General features: G+C 39.1%; 2 protein-coding genes across 2 annotated transcripts; one reads left to right on the forward strand and one right to left on the reverse strand.

The window, feature by feature from the left end:
- Positions 1-550: 550 nt before the first annotated feature.
- On the reverse strand, positions 551-6,154 carry LOC111226147 (tudor domain-containing protein 6-like). Its single transcript, XM_022751247.1, has 4 exons — positions 3,323-6,154; positions 1,054-3,256; positions 860-939; positions 551-635 (listed from the first exon to the last, which is right to left on the reverse strand). The coding sequence occupies exons 1-3, from the start codon at positions 6,152-6,154 to the stop codon at positions 887-889; spliced, it is 5,088 nt and encodes a 1,695-aa protein (XP_022606968.1). The 3' UTR covers positions 551-635; positions 860-886.
- A 3,247-nt stretch (positions 6,155-9,401) lies between these two features.
- Positions 9,402-23,226, forward strand: LOC111225436 (structural maintenance of chromosomes protein 6-like). The gene is made up of 26 exons (XM_022750301.1): positions 9,402-9,542; positions 9,636-9,747; positions 10,716-10,821; positions 10,954-11,090; positions 11,976-12,037; positions 12,213-12,293; positions 12,423-12,524; positions 12,957-13,076; positions 13,309-13,404; positions 13,610-13,756; positions 13,879-13,967; positions 14,052-14,222; positions 14,331-14,509; positions 14,961-15,162; positions 15,264-15,378; positions 15,493-15,653; positions 16,632-16,767; positions 16,992-17,072; positions 17,169-17,339; positions 17,642-17,779; positions 18,012-18,157; positions 19,584-19,709; positions 19,809-19,914; positions 20,869-21,021; positions 21,165-21,262; positions 22,263-23,226. Exons 1-26 carry the CDS (start codon positions 9,402-9,404, stop codon positions 22,348-22,350), a joined length of 3,264 nt encoding a protein of 1,087 aa, XP_022606022.1. The 3' UTR covers positions 22,351-23,226.
- The last annotated feature ends 145 nt before the right edge of the window (positions 23,227-23,371 follow it).

A 23,371-nucleotide genomic window follows, 5' to 3' on the forward strand; every position in this document is an offset into this window, starting at 1 on the left:
CACTAGTTTCTCCTTTCATATGGTTTCCCTGATGTCCCTTATTGTCTACCAGCAGCAGAATATGTCTTGCAGCATAATTTTGATTCCATTTCATCCAATAGCCAATAGGACATTGGATGTAATATATAAAATCAGATGAAATTATGTATACAGTACTAGTCAAAAGTTGAATGGGGAAGGGAAAGTGTGTCCAAACTTTTGACTGGTACTGCATATGTATATATAAAATCTCAAATATATATGTCATTGCAAACACTCAGTGAAGACACTTTTTTCTCTTAAGTTGGTACTTTAGTGCATTCCTAAGAGTAAATAACCACTTTTGATCACTTTAATCTCAACCTGAATTAACAAGAGTGACTTTATCTCAGCATAGTTAATGCTGAAGGGTGAAAGCCTGTTATTCCCTTAGAAAACAGCTTGTTCATATGTGTAAAATCCATTTAAAAATTTCACTCCCTTATTTATCTATTCAAGTGTGTTTATTGAAAAATTAACTACATGACAAGTTCCATTTCATTCAGTAGAATAAGACTAAAAGTTCACAAACAAGACAAAAATATTTTGTCAGGTCACACCACTCAAGAATGCTCTATCAAAACTGGGTTCCCCTCAAGCATTTGTCAGGTTGGGAGCTGAAAGAAACAAACACAAAGAGTAGATCAAATTGTGGCTGCATGAAATTACATGTCTTAATAATAATTCAACCATCAGTTGTTTGCCAATGTTAAAAAAAAAAAAGAAAAAAAAGTATTACTACAGTAGGTTTTTAAAATCACAGGATAATCCTCATGACATTTATTAAATTTACCACTGTCTTTGTTGGATGAGAAAAACAAGTTAAAAAGTCAAATCCTACCATTAATTTGATGGCCTTTTCATTATTTTAAACCCCAACACTCTCTCTCACATCCACAGTCCTGGTTTCATCCTGGTCTACTAAAAGGTGAAAGATGAAATGGCATTAAATAAACCACTGGATATGACATTTATTGAAAACCTAATAAATCGAAACAGGAATATTTTAATTTATATAAAGTATAGTCTCCTGACCTGATTCCATTTCTGCCATGGCATGATCTGTGTCCAGTTCTTTCCAGTATTTCTCCATCAGTGTATTCACAACCACTCCCTCACACTCAACTTCCACCGCATACTGAGAAACTGCAAACTCTGAATGATCCTCGATGTTGAACACTGTCACTCTGAGTGGTTTATCAACCAGGAGATTGAAGAAGTCGTCATAAACTTGGTCATCCCAGGTGCCCTTTAACTCATCAAATCCATTCAATGAGCATAAAAAGGCCTGAGGAGCCTTATCCAGCAGACCCTGAGGCAGTGCTCTCACATTGTTAATGTCAACGTCAGCTTCGTTTCCATAGTCAATAAACAGAACTTGAAGGGTATTGTCAGTTCTCTTAATTACCTGAGATCGATACCACCGATTGTCACTGGAAAAAAGAGCAAGGCATGGACTTCCAGGACCAAGAGTCTCTGGGAACATCATGTTCTTCTGTGCCTGTCCTGCTTCCTGAGCAAGCATTGACAGTTTACTGAGATCTTCAGTGTTCGCATATTGACACCAGAAGAAACAGGGTCCCACAATACAAGAGGCATATACACTCTCCGTCTGGCTTTTAGATATTTTTGGTTTCTTGTACATGGAAGCATTTGCATTTCCTTTGGAAACATTAAGGTGCATTTTGTTGGATGCACTTTGACCACCCTGGAGTGAGTTTTCTGTTTGAGGGCTTTCTTTCATAACATGGTTTGTGGCTACAGGTTTCCAATATTTCTGCATTGCTTTATTTACAAGCACATTTTCACACTCAATTTGCACTGCATATTGAGGAATTGCAATCTCTGAATGATCCTCCATGTTGAACACCGTCACTCTGAGTGGTTTATCAACCAGTAGATTGTAGAAGTCGTCATAAACTTGGTCATCCCAGGTGCCCTTGGATTCCTCGAATCCATTCAATGAGCATAAAAAGGCCTGAGGAGCCTTATCCAGCAGACCCTGAGGCAGTGCTCTCACATTGTTAATGTCAACATCAGATTCGTTTCCATAGTCAATAAACAGAACATGAAGGGTATCGTCAGTTCTCTGAATTACCTGAGATCGATACCACTGATTGTCACTGGAAAAAAGAGCAAGGCATGGACTTCCAGGACCAAGAGTCTCTGGGAACATCATGTTCTTCTGTGCCTGTCCTGCTTCCTGAGCAAGCATTGACAGTTCACTGAGATCCTCAGTGTTGGCGTATTGACACCAGAAGAAACCGGGTTCCACAATACAAGAGGCATATACACTCTCTGTCTGGCTTTTAGATATTTTTGGTTTCTTGTACAAGGAAGTATTTGTATTTCCTTTGGAAACATTAATGTGTGTCATGTTGAACTCAGTTTGACCACCCTGGAGTGAGTTTTCCATTTGACAGCTTTTAGTCATCACATGTTCTGTGGCTACAGGTTTCCAATATTTCCGCATTGCGTTATTTACAAGTATATTTTCACACTCAATTTGCACTGCATATTGAGGAACTGCGATTTCTGAATGATCCTCGATGTTGAACACCGTCACTCTGAGTGGTTTATCAACCAGTAGATTGTAGAAGTCGTCATAAACTTGGTCATCCCAGGTGCCCTTGGATTCCTCGAATCCATTCAATGAGCATAAAAAGGCCTGAGGAGCCTTATCCAGCAGACCCTGAGGCAGTGCTCTCACATTGTTGATATCAACGTCAGCTTCATTTCCATAGTCAATAAACAGAACATGAAGGGTATCATCAGTTCTCTTAATTACCTGAGATCGATACCACCGATTGTCACTGGAAAAAAGAGCAAGGCATGGACTTCCAGGACCAAGAGTCTCTGGGAACATCATGTTCTTCTGTGCCTGTCCTGCTTCCTGAGCAAGCATTGACACCATGTTCAGGTCTTCAGTATTGTTGTACTGACACCAAAAGTAATGTGGTCCAACAATGCAGGATGCGTATACTTCCTCTGCCTTGTCTTGAGAAATGTTAGGCCTCTTGTACATGCAGATGTTCACATTTCCCTCAGAGCAAGGAGGGAGGGAAAGTTGCATTATTTGTGAGTCACTGTGACCACCTTGTATGAAAGTCTGAGCCAACACAGTCTCTTTGTCCTCAAGAATGACATCCAAAGTCGGTTGTCTTCCTTCATCCAAAGTTTTTCCATGTTCAATCTCTGGTGTAGAGACATTGGTTATAGATTGTGAACTTGTTGTTAGCTCATCTCTAGCACACATTCCATCACTGCTTTGGACTTTATTTTGCTCTGTTAACTTTGTTAATACTGATACATTCAAGAGCTCTTGTGTTAAACAGTCTTCATTTGGCACACCAGCCTGTTCTGAGCTGTTAGAGAGCTGCTGGTCAGTCTGCTGAATGAAAGTAGTCACCTTTTGTTGCACCATTTTTGATATTCTCTCTCTGATTTTCACATTTACATTCAGGGATCCATCAAACAATTCAACAATCAGCTTCCCTTTTGCCCCTTTTTCTACCACTGAAATGGTAAAACTATGGCCAATGGCTTTATCTGCAAACCACTGGTTAACTTCCTGTGGCACTTCTCCTGGGATGTCAGACAATCCAAGTGGAACCGCCTGCACAAGAATTGACCTGGCAAGACCTCCTTCAGAGGGAAAGGGGCGAATATCAGATTCATTCACTACAAGTGTATCACCATAGTCCACGAAGTGCACTTTAAGTTTGGGGGACATTTCTACTATTTGACCTCTGTGCCACTGATTATCAGTGTACCTAACAAAGCAAATGCTATTAAGTCCAAGTGGGTGATCTGGGTACTGTGGTTGGCCAATTAGTTGTTTCACATTTTCCGTCACTTTGTCGAACAAATGAGAATTTCGGTCCAGTTGGCAGTAGAAGTGACCAATATTCTCTGAAGAGGTTACCCACACTTTTTCTTTTCCACCCACTTCAATATTGTGCGAGGAGTAATTGTATGCATCTGATGGGACTTGTGGAGGAATTTGCATGTGAGCTTCAGTCTGTGCACATTTCTGAGCCAGAAGCTTGCATGCACTGTCAGATGGTGTTTCAATATCTACCATGTTAAGCAGCAGACCTTCTTCATCGGACGTTATAGCTTTTACAACGCATTTCAAGCCGGTGCTTGACGTAGCACCTGAATCCACAAACTTCTGAAACTCTGCTAATGCAGCATCAGCCGAAGTGACAGCAGTAGGATAAGTGGATTTCTTCAGATTGAACAGACAACACTGAAAAGCCTGCGCATTTAGCCATAAGAAAGCTGGATCAATGTGGCGCACTTCTTGCAGAGGGACCTTTCGAATTTGACCATAGTCTATGAATCTCACATCTACAACAGGAGAGTGGTGACTTGCAATGATCTTTGCTCTGTACCACATGTTATTGTCTGGATTACGGGCAACACAGATGGACTCAACAAGGGATTGAGGGTGGGCAGCTGCATAGTGCTTTTGCAGGTCTTGCATAAGAAGGCTAAGAGAGTCACCATTTTCTGTTGATTGGCACCAAAACTTCTGAAGACTTTCAATGCAAGATACTTTCACATTGATTCCACTCCCCACAGTAAACACATCATCATCACAAGCATGGTGCACCTCAGAGGGGAAACCTGTTGATGGATGTTCTAAGGGCTCTTTGAGGTGAATAGCATCAGCGCCAGAAGTGGATCCATCATCCATACTGCCATTGACTTCTAGGTTTTTGGTGCTTGGCAAAGATTGCTCTTGTAAATCATCAACATTTACATTGACTTTGTTCTGTAAATCCATACATTGTTTGTCTCCAAGTGAACTGAGAAATGATGAGGGAATGGATTCTTTCAGGACATTAGAATCGTGTTCAGTCTTACAGGGTGGGAAAAGTCCTGCCATCTCTAAAAAACAATAGTTTATGCACGCAGAATTAGCTGCATAGAGTGTGACATCATAGACATCTTGACGTGCATGTATATTATGGTGGTCAAACCTGGCTACGACTGTCTGGTTCAGGAGCAGTGATTTCAAGTATTCAGTCTGGTCCATAGTCCAGCTTGTGTCCTTACCCTGTAGTCCATCAAGAGAACAGAGATAGGTGACAACTGGCATTCTCAGGAATTTCCCATGCAGTGGTCTGATGTCTCCAACTGGCACCAATTCAGTTTTTCCTTCGTCCACATGCACGACTTCAACAGCACCATCATCGGTCGTAATGTTTTGCTTTAGTAATGAGCGATGCCATCTGCCGCTCATGCCTTTAGCAGCACATGGATCTCCGCAGGTCTGTGGCTGCACCTCTCCAAAATCTGAGCCCTCTTCATAGTACTGGTGGATCTGTTCTGATAATATCTTCAATACCTTGGAAAATATATGAAGTTTGCAAAAAATGTTCTGTGGATCAGTTACCTCTGTCACATTAACGGTTTCAAAGGAGTCAGTTAACAGTTCTGGGAAAAAGTATTGTTCGTGCTTCTCAAGTTGGCAACTAACATTCGAATTCTGTTCCTGGGCCTCAGGAGCCTCTTCTTTGGGTAAATGTAGACATTTCAGTACCAGGCATTTAAACTCATCCCCTGGGATCTTCTTTGCAACTCCAAACTTACACATTTGCTTGGAAATAAATGTTATATCAAGGAGAATAGTCCTGTCTGGCATCAGTACATGTTGAACCAGTCCCTTAAACTTATGGCCAGGGAGAGACTTCAAAAATTTTGTGGCTTCTTCTGGCACGTTATTCTCAGGGGAGAGGACATTTGCAAGTATACAAGATTCAATTTCGGGAGGAAAGAGAAAACTGTCACTGTGGGCCCATGCTAAGGTTTCACTTGTGGTAACATGGGGCTGTCCTTGGTCAATTAGAAACACATTATAAGTTTCACTTTGAATGGATACAATGCGAGCTCTGTGCCAGGTGTCACTGACACAGACCAGACAAAGGTCCCCTGGTTTTCCTTCTGATCCATAAAACTTCCTTTCAGGAATCTGAATTTTCTCTCTCATCTGCTCATAAATATGTTTCCGTCCATCATCCACGTTAACCCATAATTCCACAAGACCACAACTGGGGTTTAGGTTTACCCTCGTGATGAGAACAGTTACCTCTGATCCTGGTGTTGGAAGCCCAGGAATTGAACACATCGTGAAGCTCAGAACTCAAACATACCTGCAAAATGGAACAAAAAAAGGAATTAATGTTGAAGAAAAATTGTTATTTGAATTGTATTAAAAGAACCTTAAAAGATTAGACTGCCATTATCAAGAATTTCCAGTCAAGTAGCTAGCTGCTTCATATCAAAATGGCTGCCATATAATGACTGATAATGTCACTAGATCTGTACTGATATAAATCATCCCTGTGGTATTGCTATTAGCCTCTATTACCTTTGAAATGCAATGTTATCGCTGTACTATTCAGATAATTGTACAATTTGACAGTCTTGTAAAATAACCTCTGTTAATGTGGAGACAAAATAGCAGTAACATACATATACATACAAAAGGAATTAATTCCCTTGAGACAGGCATATCTGAAAATGAATTATTTTGAATTTTGCAAACAAAAATGCGTAGCTGTACCTGGCGAAATGTGTTATTGTATCGGATTTAAATAAAACTCAGTGCATCCACAGTTGTTTGTTCAGACTGGCTGTAGCCAGACATCAAGATACACCCAATCTGACCCTAAACTTCCTTAAAGTGGCACAATTTGAAGTAGTACTGTATGGCATGAGTAAACTTATTGAGTCTTAAATAGACACTACCAGCGGTCCTGTAGGCTAATGGTAATACTCCGAAAACACATTGTTTTTAATCACATTAAATCACTTCAATCACAATGGACAGTTTTCACATAGTTGAAGTAGAGAAGCTCCAACATTACAGCGCCATTTACAATGATTTGGTTATTATGGAAAACCTTTGTCAAAGAGTTAAGCATTTGTTTTTCTGAAAGATAAATTCCTGGTGACATCACAAATTCCCACAGGCTCCATTAACTGTTTTTGTGCTGACATTCTGGCCTCTTTATATCTAAATCCTGATAAGGTGACCACAACTGTATAACTATTATAACTGAACAAACAGGCCTGAAAAATCACTTCTGATGTATCAGTAAGAAACTAGAAGGAGAAACCTGATGAATCATGTGAACATGTCAAACACAGGAAACCTGCCACTGCAAAGAGGAACACACGCAAGTAGACTGATAAAGACTTATGCAGCATGTTTGCTCATAAATACCACAAACCAAGACTTGAGATAGAGCTGTGCCAACGGCTGAGGCCTCAACATAAACCAAATATTATGAGATTAACTACACTGGCATTTGGTGCCATCCACTGTCCCTCTGCTGAACATGCCAACATTTATAAACAGACATGAACCAGAATTCTAACTCAATTTACATGCAACATGTGAGATAAAAACACATGTACCTACACAAGTGTTTTGGGCCTGAAAATCTTTAAAACTATACAAAGTCAACTCATGGCCCCTTACGGAAGGTTGCATATTTCTTTAACACGTGAGCGCTTTTTTTTTGTCATTTTGTAAAACTTTGAGATGTAAAACTGAAGCAAAAATGCCTGTCCAAAAAATTAAACAATCGTTTTTGTTCTAATTTCCTAACTTGTTGGCCATTTCGTGATCAGGCCCACCTGGCCTACACAACTCATCGTATCCAAGGATTTGGTTTGGAGAAATATATTTTAATAATATAAAATAATCTTGACATTCAGTTCATGTCATATCATATTAGCAGAGATTGTTCAGTGTAGTTGCAAATCCAGAAATGCAATGAAACAAAAATATCCCACTGCCAGTGATTTAAGCTGAACACTTTTCAGGTGCGCTACAGGACAACATCTCCATCTTTAACTTGATCAGCTCAAATCAGCTTGACACAAGCTGCAGACTGAGACATCACGAATCATTACAGGTTTTGTCTTTCCTCACCTTGTTCGGTGCAGGCGGCACATCTCATGTTCCTCTCGTTGAATTTAAATGTAGTTGAATGGCCGGAGCTGGGGGCGGGCACTCAAGTGGGTTTTTAAAGGCTTTGACTGCACGCAACTTTCTCTGTGCGGCTGTTAATGCCTCGAACAAACACATGCAAAACACCAAGCAGACTGTGTTTGATGGTTTATATCAATTTCTATGGGATAAACTCCAAACGTTGCTCGTTGAAATTTACACCATGATATTTTCTTTCAAAAAAACAAAAACAAAAAAAACCCCCCAATGTCATTAATGTACTGCAGACACACACAGGTGAGCGGCGAGCCAGTCACACAGCTCGCCCTCTAGCTGTTCCGTATTTGGGAGCGTCGTAGTTGTCACACCCACAACTGTCACCGCTGCAGCTCACTTCTCAACACTGTCTGACCAGGAAGTCTAAATTCGGTGCAGTGTCCCTCCGTGACCATGTTATTGTTGCATGCTGCACACACAGGCAATCGCACTATGGTAGGCGAAGTTTATAACAGTCATATTTGTTCATGATCCAGAAAATGCTAAAGTTTACCAGAAGGTTTGAAGCGTTTTGTTCTCACTCGTTGCTTTATAGTGGCTGTAAGTCAAAGAGTTTTGCTGCATTGGACTTTTGTGTGTACTCTTGAAACCACTTGTCACTGCTCCCAGTGTTTCCTAAATGCCTCAGACTAGTGGAAAAACCACAGCATGTCCAGTTGACTTTGAATGCATGCTGCATATCCCACCACTTGTTTGCCGGAGAGTCTGCAGTCATTTAGAGCTGTATTATATCTGTATGCATGTTCAGAACTCTTTGAAATATGTTTGTTAAGACCTAATACATCTTAATTGTAGTATACATCATCTAGAAAATGTATTGAAATGCTAAAATTGGATTAAATGTTCATCTACACCTGTTGCTGTTGCTGTTGCTGTTGCTGCGTGCTTCAGGCTGTGGCTTCCTGGCTAAGACAAAAGGCTCACATCTTTTTTTCTTGTTTTTCACATGCTCACTTTTTGAGAAACCAATTTTAGTTATTGCATTGTTTATAGCTATTCATCATCTACAAATATTACCCCACAGCAGGTCTGACGTCACATTTCTCTAAATAGCAGACTGCATAGTTTCGAAAGTTTCCCTGACTTTCAAAAAAGAAGGAACTTGAAGAGTTCGTTGAGCGATGGACATCATCACAAGCTGATTACACCCAATTTGGCATAATTTAAGAAGATGCTCAGTGTTTTTGCCAAAAGAAAAAAAATATTTGGCTGTCTCAAAGTCTGCAAGGGTGTCGACCCCCAAACTTTAAAAACTTAAACCTGACTTTAGACTTAGAGGAAGAACGTCTGTCTCACAGTAAAGATATCAGTTATGTGGTTCTTCCTGTTAATTCTATTTCCAGTGACTTGTTTCAAAATGAGTAAGAGGAAAGGCAAAGTGATCTGTGATGTGACAGCTGTCAAGAGCCGTCGAGTGACAGCTGTGTGCACCGAAGATCTACCAGATGATACAAACCATCAGGGACCGTCCTTCAGCAGCTTTTCTCACGCTGCCACGGTGAGTAAGTTCCCCCATGAAACACTTAACTCTTTGTCTCTACTGCTCACCAGCTCATTTGATGTTGTATGATGTTGCCTGTATTTCTTTTAGGGAGACATTGGCCTCATTGAAAGCATCACTCTGAAGAATTTCATGTGTCACCACTTCCTCAGTCCGTTCCACTTTGGGCCCAATGTCAATTTTATTGTCGGCAACAATGGAAGTAAGAACTGTATCTCTAAGTGTCATTTGATCTGCCGTTGACTTTGGCCTGTATGTTTAACACATCATCACAGTGTAACTGTTGTTGTCTATAAAACACAGCAGTTACTGCTGGTTTAAATAGATAGGAAGTTGCAGTCCTCTATACTTACAATATTCCTTACAAACTATTACTTTATACAGTGTATCCCACCAAGGGCTGCAACTAATGATTATTTTCATTATAGATGTATCTGCTTATTATTGTCTTGATTAGTCGTTTGATCTGTAAAACATCAGAAAAAAGTATTTTAAAAAAGCCCAAAAACCCTAAAGCAGACAGTGATGTCTTCAGATGTTTTGTTTTGCCTGAGCAACCGTCCTAATCCTGGAAATATTCACTTTACCATCACATTAGACAAAGACAAGCAGCAACTCCCCAGGAATGTGTGTTTGTTTTTGCTTGAAAAATTATAAAACGATTAATTATCAAAATAATTGCAGATCATTTTTTATGATGACCCATTTTTTGATTTAATAACTAATCATTGCAGCTCTAATCCCACCTAATTCTTATTATCTATTAGAATAATGACTGTCTTAATAAGATATTTGTTGTTTTTCTGATATTTTTATGTGGAATAAGCTTCTAATCAGAAGTGGTTACTTGAACAGGACAATCAGGACTGTTACACAACAAGAAGTATTACAATATAATATACAGCATAAGTAATTTGCTGTATATTATAACTAGACCTCACATATCATTTATATATTTTGTCAGACATTAGATATTTAAAAACTCATCTGTTAGTTCATTACTTGTTCATCTGTTAGACGACTAAAAATTTCATTATTCAAAGAGACTCTCCTGATGTATTTATTTGCCTACAATCTTTAGTTCTACCTGTGCACCTGAACCTGTCTGTGATATGCTTTCCATGCAGTGATTAATTCCCTCATCCTTGTTGTTTCACATTAATTTCTCAGGTGGAAAAAGTGCCATCCTGACGGCTCTGATCGTAGGCCTCGGCGGAAAGGCCACTGTCACCAACAGAGGACTGTCACTGAAGGATTTTGTGAAGATGGGGGAAAAGTAAGTCAGAGTATAAAATGTTAAACCCAGGCAGGAACGTCCCTGAATGACAAATGGATGCGTGTCTTTATTGTGTTGTTGGAAATGCTTTAGTAGGAAACTGGTACTAGAACAGTTTACCCTGCTCCTCAGTACTGCAGATATAACGGTAAAACTGAGAAACCGAGGACCAGATGCTTATAAAAAGGACGTCTATGGCGACTGCATCTCCATCGAGCATCGGATCTCAGGTGACGGATGTCGGATCTGCAGGCTGAAGAGCAAATCAGGTGACTTCCCTGAGTTACAGATTCTCTTCAATGTCTGAGTCTGTCCCAGTCTTATTAAACCTTCCCTACATTTCAAATACTCCAGACACACTCGGGAGGGAAGACGAAGCACCTCAGTCAGACCGTCATCTCCCGGCGCTGTATACATTCTTTACTCTTGGTCGGAAATTTTCCCCCTATAAACCTGCACACATGCATTTTATATGCATGGCACTGTTTCCCCTTACCGCCTGTGTCTCATATTTACATTCACATTTACACTGATGATTTTCAAGGTTGTAAATGTCACTGAGTTATTTTATAAATAAAAGGATCTAGAACAGTTTCTGCACGAATGCCAGTTACTGACTGAGCTCACAGGAAAGTTTGCTCCTGAACATGGTTAATACTCGAGTTAATAAGTTTTCAATCTGAGTAGTTTCTTTTTTTTTAACCTACACATGATCTCTATTAAACAGACACTTTATCAGGGGTGCTCATGCTTCACTCTGCTGTTGTCCTTCCTTTTTGCAGCTCACTATTGTTTTAATTGATCGATTAAATCATGGATTAATCTGCCAGTTATTTTCTTGATTAATCTATTAATTGTTTTGTCTATAAAATGCCAGAGAGCCGTGAAAACATCGTGTTATAATATAATTTCCTGCAGCTCAAAACTCTCAAAGCTCTAAACTTATAATTGACTAAGAAATGCATCAGATCCTCATATTTGAGAAGCTGGAACCAGGGAACGTTTTGCATTTTTGCTTGAAAAAATAAATTATTAATTAATAATCAAAATAACTACCAATTAATTTTAATCTTGTCAACTAATCATGCAGTTTATATTCTCTTGCTCAGCGAAGCAGAGGTTTTAACCAGATTTCTTGTTGTCATGTGTTTTAGGACAACTTATTTCAAACAAGAAGGAGGAATTGACCGCCATTTTGGACCACTTCAACATCCAGGTGCGTACTAAAGTTATTTTCCGTTCTGCAGCTTTTGAACTTCTGGTGAATGCATTCATTTTATTTTTTATGACATTTTAAATGTAGCAAACAGTTTTTGGCTGTTTCATACACGTCTTCACAGCAGAGTCATGCATTTTAAAGCCTCAGCAGGACGTTTGTTTGTGTTTTCTAGTTGGATAACCCAGTGTCCATTCTCAACCAAGAAATGAGTAAACAGTTCCTGCATTCGAAGAGTGAATCAGACAAGTATAAGGTACAACACCACCATGACTCTTATCAGCTTTGAATTTTAAGATTACGTCTGTATTTAGAGAACCTGACGCGACCGTATATATTTCTTTTTTAGCATGTTTGAATAAACAGTTTTGTTTGTCATTTTCAGTTCTTTATGAAAGCAACTCTGCTGGAACAGATGAAGAGGGATTACATCCATATCAAACACACTAAAACAGTCACACGACAGCAGGTTGAGAGACAAGAGGAGGTACTGTATTCAACGCACAAACATCTCACCTTTGATTTATCACGTCAGGCATTTCGATATCAGTCCAGTAATTTACAGATATAAGTTTTCTGACAGAGTCTTGGTCTTGATGTTGTCAACCAAGAAATGTTAATTGAAGGTAATATTTACTTAGTGTATGACACTTATTTTTTTAGTGGAAGTGGAATTGTAGGCACTTCATATCAGTTCACGTCTTTGGCTTTTCTATTGTTTTTATACCTTTTTATTTTGTGTGTTGTACATTTACAGTAACTGTCTCTTCTATCCTCCTCTATCCCCTCTTCCTCCTCCCGTTCCCTCCTTTGTACCTTCTGTTGTTAAAATTGCTATATAAACTTTGCTTGCTCGCTACCAATATGTTTGTCTATGTTATTTTGCTGAATGAAAATTTAATTTAATTTAATTTTGCAGTGTCTCAAGGACCTTAAGCAAGAGTTCCTTCAGAGGAAAGAGAGGTATGAAAATTTATCGTCCTTCAGCGAGATGAAAGAGGCTTTGGAGAATCTGAAGAAAGCAATGGCATGGTGTTTGGTAAGAACTCAGTCATCAGTGTATAAAATAAACCAAAAAAACTTAAGTTAGAGTTCCAGCTTCTTCTTTATTAAAGTTCTTATCATTTCTGAAGACTGTTCAGAAAGTATGAAAAGAAAGAAGATATAAAAACACATTACCTAACATTTCTATTGGGCCCATGGTATTCAATAAATTGCTGCACTTGAACATGATCAAGGTTAATTTTTTTTTTTTAAATCATCACTTTCAGGTCAGAGACAAAGAGCAGTTGGTTCAACAGTTGGAGGAGGACATTGAAAAGGAAGAGAATAATTACAAACACGAGGAAAACCTTCAGCTCTGTCAGGTGACTCACAAGTGTTCCTCTTCTGTTACATAAATACAAGTCTATTTATAAATGTTGGAGACCTTCGGACGTTCACCACTGTATAAACCAACCTGCCTTATGTCACATTGCTGCATTTTCATGTTTACAGCTGTTGTCCTCCACCGAAGAACACGGTCATTGTCTTTAAAGTTACTGTCGCTCTTTCGTCTTATCTCTCTCACAGACTAAGGTCACACAAGTAGAGAAGAAGCTTCAGTGCGTCAAAAGCAGAATCGACAGTCTGAGAGAAGAACAAGAGTCTCTATCAGAGGACAGTCTCAAGTTGAAGGAGCAAGTGAAGGTCCTAAGCAAAGATCACAATGAACAGGAGGTACTGACTGGGGAATATAACAACCTGGCTCTGTGTCTGTGTGAAGCTGTGTTTTTGTTATTCTGAATATATCAAATCTACATCATTTATTTTGGATAAAGTGACATCATCTTTTCCCACAGCTTGTTTATTTTCGGGCTGTGAACAAACTTAAGCAGTCAGAGCGGGAGCAAAACCTCCTTCAGGAGAAAATAAACAAGGCAAAAACAAGGTAAAAAAAAACTCTAAGTGACATTTTTACCTTCAAACAGATTCATGCGTTCAATATAATGATATATGTTTCACTGTATTTTAGTGTAAGTCTGAGCAGTGATGGAGAGACGGAGTATACAAAACAACAGGAGACCTTATCCAATGTGAAGGAGCAGCTTGCAGAGCTGGAGAACAAGTGCACGCAGCTGAATCAAGAGATCAACAACAAACATCAGGCACTTTTCAAAGGAAAGGAGGAGCGAGACAAACTAATGTACAAGAAAAATTATATTTGCTTTCGCACAAATGTTCTGTCAAGGTGTAGTCTGAGAGTAATATGAGTGACAACGCTTTCTGATCAGGCTCTGTTTGTATTCACCAGACTGGAGGAGAGAAATATTCAGGTTTCGTACGAGTCCAAACTGAAGAGGAGGGATCAGCTCCTCGCCAGTCGATCCAACAAACTGAAGCGGTTTGGAGATCATGTACCCGATCTGCTGGGTTCCATTGCTGAGGCTTACGCTACGGGACGCTTTCTCAAGAAACCCATCGGCCCAATAGGTGACTTTCATTTCTGTGTTTTGTTTACTTGACTTCCTCTCTCCATTATAAAAAGGGATTCGTTAATACTTAAAGGAGCTGCTTGACGTTTTAGGAAATACTGAGAAGATTGATACCACTCTTATGTCTGCCCAGCTAAAGCCAACATTCGATTAGCTTAGCTTAGCATGAATACGAGAAACAAGGGGAAACAGCCTGGTTCATGCTGTTTATGCTAAGCTAAGCTAACAGGCTCTGGTTCATATTTACTTTGGTCACTATTTTATCTTTAAAAGAACATTGTGTCAACAGATTAATAATTTACTATCATTTTACTGCTCTACAGATAATTTAGATTTTTCTATTGTGCAGTAAATGTGTTAAAACTACTTTTAATTTAAAACATTTTGCAGTGAAATAGTAAATTAAGTTAAAGTGTACATGTTGCAGTTGACAGTGTGTTTGCTTTCAGGTGTGTGCATCAGCCTGAAGGATCCCACCTTAGCGGTAGCTGTGGAGTGCTGCCTGCGCAGCTTCATGAAAGCTTTCTGCTGTGACAACTACAAGGACGAGGCGGTCCTTCAGGAGCTCATGTCTCGTTATTATCCAAAGGGACACAGGCCGCAGATCATCGTCAGCCCTTTCTCTGAAAAAGTTTACAACATACATGGACGGTCAGAAACAGCATTTCAAACTTATTAACTTTTTTTTTTTGCCACATTTGCTTTTAAAGTCGTTTGTCCAGCATGTTTTAAAGCTACAGTTTGTTTTGTAGGAAAGCATCTCATCCAGAATACCCATCTGTGCTCGACATATTCACAGCAACAAGCCCGATCATTATCAACTGCCTGATTGATATGAGAGGGATTGAATCAATTCTGATAATCAAAGTTAGTATCTCACAAACACAAGTTTATGCTGAATATTGCATGTATGATTATTTGCATAGTGATGGAGTAGCTTTACTTTTGTTTCATCACCGTGTGACCTGTGTTTGATCACAGGAGAAAGACAAAGCGAGGAAGGTCATGCAGCAAGGCCGGCCGCCTAAAAACTGCCGTGAGGCCTTCACTGCAGAGGGAGATCAGGTGTATCCAAACCGTTACTACACCTCTGACTTGAGCCTGGCCAAATATCTTGGCGGGGATCTTGAAAGTGAAATAAGGTAAGGAAGGTATTTTTTACATCCACAGATCTGCATTAACAATGGCGACCACAGTGAGACACCAGGTTTAAACCTGCTGACAGTGAGCTGTCAGATTCTTACAAAATCTTTGTTTCATTTTGTCAAAACAAGCAGTAAACCAGTAACTGAGACGCACTCCACCCCCGTAAAAACTCCCCCTTAAACACAAAGAATAATACAGGATGGTTTAATTTATTATTTTAATTAATTTAACAACAGAAAACATTATGTTTTTGGGTTGTCCTTCCCATTATCGTGAACCCGATATCTCAGTAACACCTTGAGGGAATTTCTTCAGATTTGGCACAAACATTCACTATGACCCAAGTGATTAGAATTTTGCAGTCAAAGGTCAAAGGTCACTGTGATTTCACAAAACACATTTTTTGGCCATAACTCTCAAATTCGCTGATGCTAATTATGACACAATTTAACTCACATGTCTAATAGGATAAAATGATGAAGTGATGACATTTTATATCCAAATGGCCAAGGGTCAACTTCCCTGTGACATCATAATGTTCTGCCATTATTCAGTGCTTTAACTCAGGAAGGGGACGTTGTGACCTTATTTCTCCTGCAACTTGGCTGGTTGGCGGAGGCATACAGCCGCGAGGTGGTGACTCTAGTTCGACTATTGACTTTTTCCTTGAATTCTAAATTAAATATCTTTAATTAAGGAAGAGTGTGACGTTTCTGGAAAATGACCACTCTTGTCTCGCTCACTCTCCTTTGAATCAAGGAACATGCATATTTAATACTAATAAATACAGTACTTTGCCTGTTCCGATGTATAGCATTCAAGCCTTAAGTATTATATTTATAATGGCTGCTCTCTGATGTCAAATGGAATTGACTGGAGTTCTCAAAAGAGCGCGTGATGTGGCCGTTAAATGCGGTACGTTTACGACTGTGTGGGGTCTTGAGTTGAGACGAAGTCGCTGCTGCCTGTCACAGCATGTTGGAGTCAGACCTGGAGAATCACCAGGCTCAGCTGTCCAGGTTTCAGCTCCACGTGACCTCGGTGACTGAGGACATCATGAGAATGGAGAGCGAGCTGAACATCACCATCATGACCCTGAAGAGGACTCTGGTCAGTGAAGCGTACTCTCTCTGGATGTCTGTGACAACCTGGTTTAACTGCTGCTTGGTTTACATTTCACTCTTCTCTTCTCACTCTTTGGATTTTCTGTCTCCCCCCTCCTCTTGGTTTCTCTCTGCCTCCCTTTGTGCTCTTTGTGAGAAGAAACATTGATTATATTGATTGATGATTCCTTAGACCAATAGTTTCACTGTTTTTCTTTGTTTTTAATGCAGGTGTCTGTTAATCAAGTCAAGGCAACAGTAACTGAGCTGGAGACTGCTGGCGAGGAGCAAATCGATGACATCAGCTCTTTGGTGATGATTTAGATTTTTTGTTTCTACCTTTTCGATACAGACATGAATCCCTCCGTGGATTAGTGAAGTCTAATGTCTTCAAATATTTTCTTGCAGGAAGAAGTCGCCCACGAGAACCAACAGAAAATCGACGCAGAAAAACAAGCTGTTGATGAAGCAAAGAAAGAGCTCGACAAGCACCGGAAGATGGTGGAAGACATCAGCTGCAAGTACTCATCAGTCAGAGAACGGATTGATCAGCTTTCTGAGGAAATGGAGCCGTTGAAGGTACAGTATCACATTATTGTTTCACTTTGGCTTTAGGCTAAAAAAAGATCGTTCAAGACATCTCGTGCCACATCTCTGTGGTTTTGATACTACTTCTGTCGCCTGATTTGAAATGTTTTTGATCTGTGGATCGTTTAAATTTAAAGCTTTTTTAATTTTTACAACATTGTTTTTCTCTTGGATAATCCTCCCCTGGTGTTGTGAAGTAATCTGTAGGCATGTAGTCTTATTTCATGTTAGTTTTTACATATCCAGAACTGGTGATAGTGAAATTGACTGTTATTGCATGTTGGTCCCTAAAGGATGAGCAGCTGAAACTGGAGGCAGAGTGTGCAAAGCATGAACGAAACCTTAAGATTTTCGAACACAAACTGAAGTCTCATGAAGACAACATCCACGCTATGAAAATTGACCTTGCCCAAAGAGAAGAAGAGTTACAGGTAACAAGAGCTCTACTATATCTGCTGTTACATTTACCACAGGCATATGTTGGAGGCTTTTTTTTTTTTTAGCTAAACCCAGTTGTTGTATTTAAGTTATACAGTACACAATGTAGGTCTGCAGTTAGTATACTCCTCCAAACAGATGATTTACTGCTGCCAAAGTACTGTAGCTGTCACCAGTAAAATTCCGAGTTGCCAGACGCTCATCAGACATCACATGTGACGGCAGGACTATGTGGCCAAAGCCTCAAAGATCAGTCCTGAGCGGCAGCAGGTGACCGGCAGCACCAAGAGCGTCGACACAGAAATCACTCGGCTGAAGAGGAAGATGAAAGTGTACGAGAGCAGCCACGGCGAGCACGAGCAGGTGGTCAGGTGAGAAATCATAGGCTTTCTAAAAACATCTGCGACCGGGTTTTACTTCACACACACTGATTTTAGTCGTAGTTAATGCAAAACACTTCTCAGAAACAGAGTGGCTCTGGAGTCATAACTAATTTTAATGGATGACTCAGTGCCAGTTTTTCCATAAGCAGCTTGGCTGACTGCAAATGCAAATGCATTAATAAAATACATGTAAATCTGCGGTAAAATTTAGCTACTCAAGTAATGTACTTCAATACAAATTTAAGGTACTTGTGCCGAACTTGATTTGTTTCATTGTATGCTGCTTTAGACCTCTGTACTCCACTACATTTAAGAGAATATAATATATAACATATTCACACAGTTGCCAGTTTTTTAGGTAGGTTAGGTACCTAAAACTGATGCAGTCTAATACAACAGTCCTGCAGTAAATCCTACCTTCACTGAGGTTATAATCAGTTTTTGTTGAAACCCTTTTAGAGAAGTGTTACGCCCACATTTATATAAATAAATGTTTGATGAATAACGGAAATACCTCTCTGTATAATAAACAATTCAACAGCACCACTTCCCTAAAACAGTTTCAACAAAAACATTGTAACCTTGATGAGGGAGGATTTACTGCAGGACTGTATTAGACCGCATCAGTTTTAGTTATGTGAGAGCTTTAATCACAGATTACTTTACATATTTAGATTGTGCATACAAAACATATGATGAGCTCATGCAATATGATGCATTGTCACTCCATTAACTACGCAACAGTATATAAAATAGTTAAAATTAGCTTCACCTCAACCAACCTCAACCAATCACAACAGTGCTACTTGGATATTAATGCATTGGTAATAATAATATAGTTATATATTGTAGTATTACACTCATAGAGACATTTTTCTGCACTGACTACTTTAACTTTTGATTCTTAAAGAACATTTTTTTGATTTTGATTTTTGTTGATTTTTGTTGATGATACCTGAATGGAGCTTAAGTAACATCTTAAGATAACACAACTTCTGTTTCTTCCACCACTGATGTAAATTACTTTTTCGCTCATTGAACAGAATACATGACCTTTTTAAGACAGCTAAGCTAACAAGCTAACTTAAATAATTTAGTGCAGCAGACATACTTAGACTTCTTTTGGTCAGAAGAATTAGAGGATCTTTCTAGCTTCTCTCTGTCTTATGGTTTTCAGTGGGTTTTCAATTTTAGTTAGCATGTCAGACAAAAACTGTTTTCTGTCCACTGAGGTTCAACTCATCCAATGAAATTTCTTCTGCCGCCGACAGCTTTTCCTAATGCATACCTCAATCCAATCTGCCCGTTGGCCATCACTAAATCATCTTCTGCCCTCATTTCACATGTGCACACTGAAAGCTGAAGTCAGAAAAATATTTAGGCTATGCCAGTTTCTTCCCTCTGCCCTCATTAGGGAGTACGCTGAGGCCCTGACTCTCTACAGAGAGAAAACCAACCAAGTGAGGGACCTGCGGAGGTTCATCGATCGACTCGATAACATCATGTCAGACAGGCAGAACAGATACAAAATAATGCGTAGGTAAATAACGGCCTGCTACATTTGAAAAGCTATTTAAAAATGGTGCCTAGTTGTCAAAGGAAAATCCTGCTTCTGTCTGATTCTGGCTTCTTCCTGCAGGTCTCTCTCTGTCAGATGCAAGTTATATTTCAACAACTTCCTGATAAAGATGAACTGCTGTGGCTCAATGATTTTTGATCACAACAACGAGACACTGTCAATCTCGGTACGTGTGTTTATCTGTTACTGTTTATGAAAAGCATAGATAGTTTGTGCCTGTGTTTGTCCTACAGCATTGTTTGTGTTTTATTTGTTTAATAATGGAAATAGAATTACTGAGATATTTAATAGCAACACAGTTTTACCAAATCACATCATAGTGAAGAAAAAAAGGTTGTTTATTGAAAAAAAATGGTGAGAAAATACTTAAAGATAGTGATCTTAACCCGTATTTTACAGGTTTCCTGTGTTTTAATTGAAGTGTTGATTCGTAGTAAGATATATTTGTGGTTTTAAGAACTAAAAACCATCTCAATGTAGTTTTACATCTCCTTTCTCAGGCTTCTCTCTGGAGCTCTAGTAACAACAGGTGGGTGAGCCAATCAGAAGAGAGGAGGCTCTGAGCTTCTCTTCTGATTGGCTGACTGTTTTCTGAGTGATAGAATAAAAATATAGAATATTTCAGGAAAACACTCAGAGAAACCAAATCCTATAGGGTTGGATGGTGGGTCCAGGTGGGCGGGGCTTGTGGCATGGCTGAGGGGGGTTGACTGCTTCGTCGTGACATCACAAAGTTACAGAAGTCCTGACGGCTCATTTTAAGGCTCAGTTCTGAATACAGGCTGTGTGCGTTTCTCTGTGGACTGAGGCTTTGATACTTTCGCAGTATTAATAAAGAACCTAGACCTGCTTTTTCTAATCAGAAAAGACACAGAAGTCTCACTTTATACAAGATGGGACTTTTAAAATGAGACAGGGTGTCCTGCTGGCCAAGGGGTTTAAGATGCTGACCATGTACCCGACTCAAGTCCACGTCATCCCTCCTCTCTCTCATTTCCTGTCTCTACTCATAAATACCCCCTAAAAAATATTGAACAAAAAACTGGAACCTGCTACAGAATCTGCCTTTTTTTTATTTTAAATTTGATTTAAATTCCAACCTGTTGTGATACGTGTAAAGGTAAAGCCTCCAGGCAGGGAGGATGATGGTGTGAGTGACATGAGGTCGCTGTCTGGTGGTGAGCGCTCCTTCTCCACTGTTTGCTTCATGCTCTCTCTGTGGGAGATCACTGAATCCCCCTTCAGATGCCTCGATGAGTTCGACGTCTACATGGTGAGTACACAAAAAAAAAAGACATGAGAAACACAGTGAGATCTGACACACTTAATTTGTGTAAAGCCAAGAAAAAAAAAGCTTAACAAAAGTTTGGCTCTGACTCACTTTGATTAACAAGTCCCCTTCATTTTTCTTGGCAGGATATGCACAATCGGAGAATTTCTCTGGATCTCCTCCTGGAGCTGTCAGAGCGGCAGCACCTCCGCCAGTTTATCTTCATCACTCCCCTGACCACCAGGTGACGCTCTACGTAATGTTTGTCTCTGTTTACATGCTGTTCTTTCCATTACTTTAACTCCTGCTTTTTACACTTTATATAAAAACGTGTTATGTTATGTGTTCTTATTGTTATTTCACTTGGATCTTTGATCTTCAGTCTTCACAAAATAATCTATGTGCAGAGTTTGACACTACAAGGATGTTTTCTAATTTACCTACTGAATTTTCTCTGAGCTTGCTTTAAATCTCAGTTTAAGTCTTATATGTACGAGCATGATTTTGTCACATCACAAGTTTGGAGCCAATCATGGTCCAATATGCCAAATTGGACCATGTGTGATGTGGAAACTTGAAACCTACAGTTCAGGTTCACTGAGAATAGGTGTTTGCGTATTCATAGATTCTGGATTTTTCAACAAGGCAGAGAATTTTTAACAAAATAATTGAATTTTTCAACCATATCTGAAATAAATTGTTATTGAAAGCTGAATATTTTTACGTCTTAAAACGTTTGTCCTGTGGAGGCTGAAGCATGCCACAAGATTAAATGAAAGGTTTAAGTGCTCAATTATGATCCATTACACAAATTATATATTCATAAACCAAACAAAAAAATATTCATAATAAAAGATGAATTAATTAATTCATCTGTTACTCTGTGTACTTTAATTTTCTGTCTTTAAATTATGTATTTTAAACTGAGCAGTGAATTGATTTTAAAAAAGCTTTTAAATTCCACTATTCATTCATTAATGTGTTCTTATCTAAATAAATGAATTTAATTATATTGAGTGTGTCTTTTAATAGTTTTTTAATTGCATCATTTAAATGCTGATTTTTAATAAAAAAAATAATAATAAAAAGCATGAAAAAATGATGTTAGCACACTCTGGCTGCCCTGTATCCTTCATATCCTGCCACCTCAGGTACCTGCGGTCCCTCTTTCTCTGAAGTCTGAATTCAACATGTCATTGATGTTTGATGACTAATCAAATGAACATGTGACTTGTGTCTTTCAGGAGTCTACCCAAAAGCAGGCTCATCAAAATCCACCAGCTTCAAGATCCAGAAAGAAACCAGAGTGAAACGGGGGATGAAGATGTTTGAAATGGGCTCCAGTGACAGACATGAGGAATGTTTATCTGCACTATTACTGTATATTCAGTATTACGGTATGTGTCTGGGAGTGGCTGTAAATGTCTCTTGTGTTTGCAGGGATAAATAATGATGTATGTGAACTTATCCTATTAACATTTTATTAATGTTATTTTCACTTCGAAGGCTTTGTTTTTGTTTTGGTCCTGGCCAGGAACCAGGGACTTTTAGGGATGACAGACCTCTGGGTGCTGCTAGCTGGAGTTACAGAATTATATCAGAATATTTATTATCAGGACAGACATTGGTTGATATTAGTGACTGAAGTTAGTTTGAGAAGCCAGAGTGTCCTGTAACTGGGAGGTCACAGAAACAGCACATTTAATCGTATGTAACTAACTTCTCTGCTAAATGAACTAGTAATGGTGAACAATAGTGTTTTGTGTCAAAGGTCATACACTGTGCAACTTTAAACCTGAAGTGCTGTTTGTGCTCACTAGGCACTGACTGGTCTCATTCTCTTTAACACATTTTATGTGTTTTTATGAAATTCTCTTGCCAGGCCTGGAGTTATCTTCTATTTTCTATTGCAGTAATGCAACAAATCAACTCAACTGATGACTTGTGTATTTGTAATGTCTGTAATGTTTGTAATATGATACCCTGAAGATGTTTTTAAAAACTGCTTTTTTACCTCAGGAATCTGGTATCACAAGATTTTTCATCTGTGAAACCAGGACACTTCTCAACTTGTCAGTATTTTTTTTTTTTTTTTTTTACAGGCATTTTGTCTGTAAAATTTGCTCCTAATCACTGATCCAGCAGCTGTTAACAGCTGTTAACTGTCATTTCTGTGAAAAACTGTAACCATAATTAGAATAAATCTTAAGCAGAAATCTAAGAACTTTCGTGTGGATCATAAGTTTCATACACACAGGGCTGTTCATCCATGCATCTCATTTATCCATCCATACACAACAGATATTCAACACAGTCTTAAAATCAAAAGCCGAGGCTGGTCTTCATTTGTTTC

Source organism: Seriola dumerili, unplaced genomic scaffold, assembly GCF_002260705.1.
Source record: "Seriola dumerili isolate Sdu_G_001 unplaced genomic scaffold, Sdu_1.0 BDQW01000149.1, whole genome shotgun sequence".
NCBI classification, from domain to species: Eukaryota; Metazoa; Chordata; class Actinopteri; order Carangiformes; family Carangidae; genus Seriola; species Seriola dumerili.

What these genes read in the sequence shown, in the direction of transcription:
- LOC111225436 (XM_022750301.1), top strand. Translation starts at nt 9,402, where the DNA reads ATGAGTAAGAGGAAAGGCAAAGTGATCTGTGATGTGACAGCTGTCAAG. An exon ending in TTTGTGAAGATGGGGGAAAA is followed by an intron (nt 10,822 to 10,953) that starts GTAAGTCAGAGT and finishes CCTGCTCCTCAG; the next exon opens with TACTGCAGATATAACGGTAA. An exon ending in AAGCAATGGCATGGTGTTTG is followed by an intron (nt 13,077 to 13,308) that starts GTAAGAACTCAG and finishes CATCACTTTCAG; the next exon opens with GTCAGAGACAAAGAGCAGTT.
- LOC111226147 (XM_022751247.1), bottom strand. Translation starts at nt 6,154, where the DNA reads ATGTGTTCAATTCCTGGGCTTCCAACACCAGGATCAGAGGTAACTGTT. An exon ending in AAGAGCTCTTGAATGTATCA is followed by an intron (nt 3,257 to 3,322) that starts GTATTAACAAAG and finishes GCTAGAGATGAG; the next exon opens with CTAACAACAAGTTCACAATC. An exon ending in CATGGCAGAAATGGAATCAG is followed by an intron (nt 940 to 1,053) that starts GTCAGGAGACTA and finishes TTCACCTTTTAG; the next exon opens with TAGACCAGGATGAAACCAGG.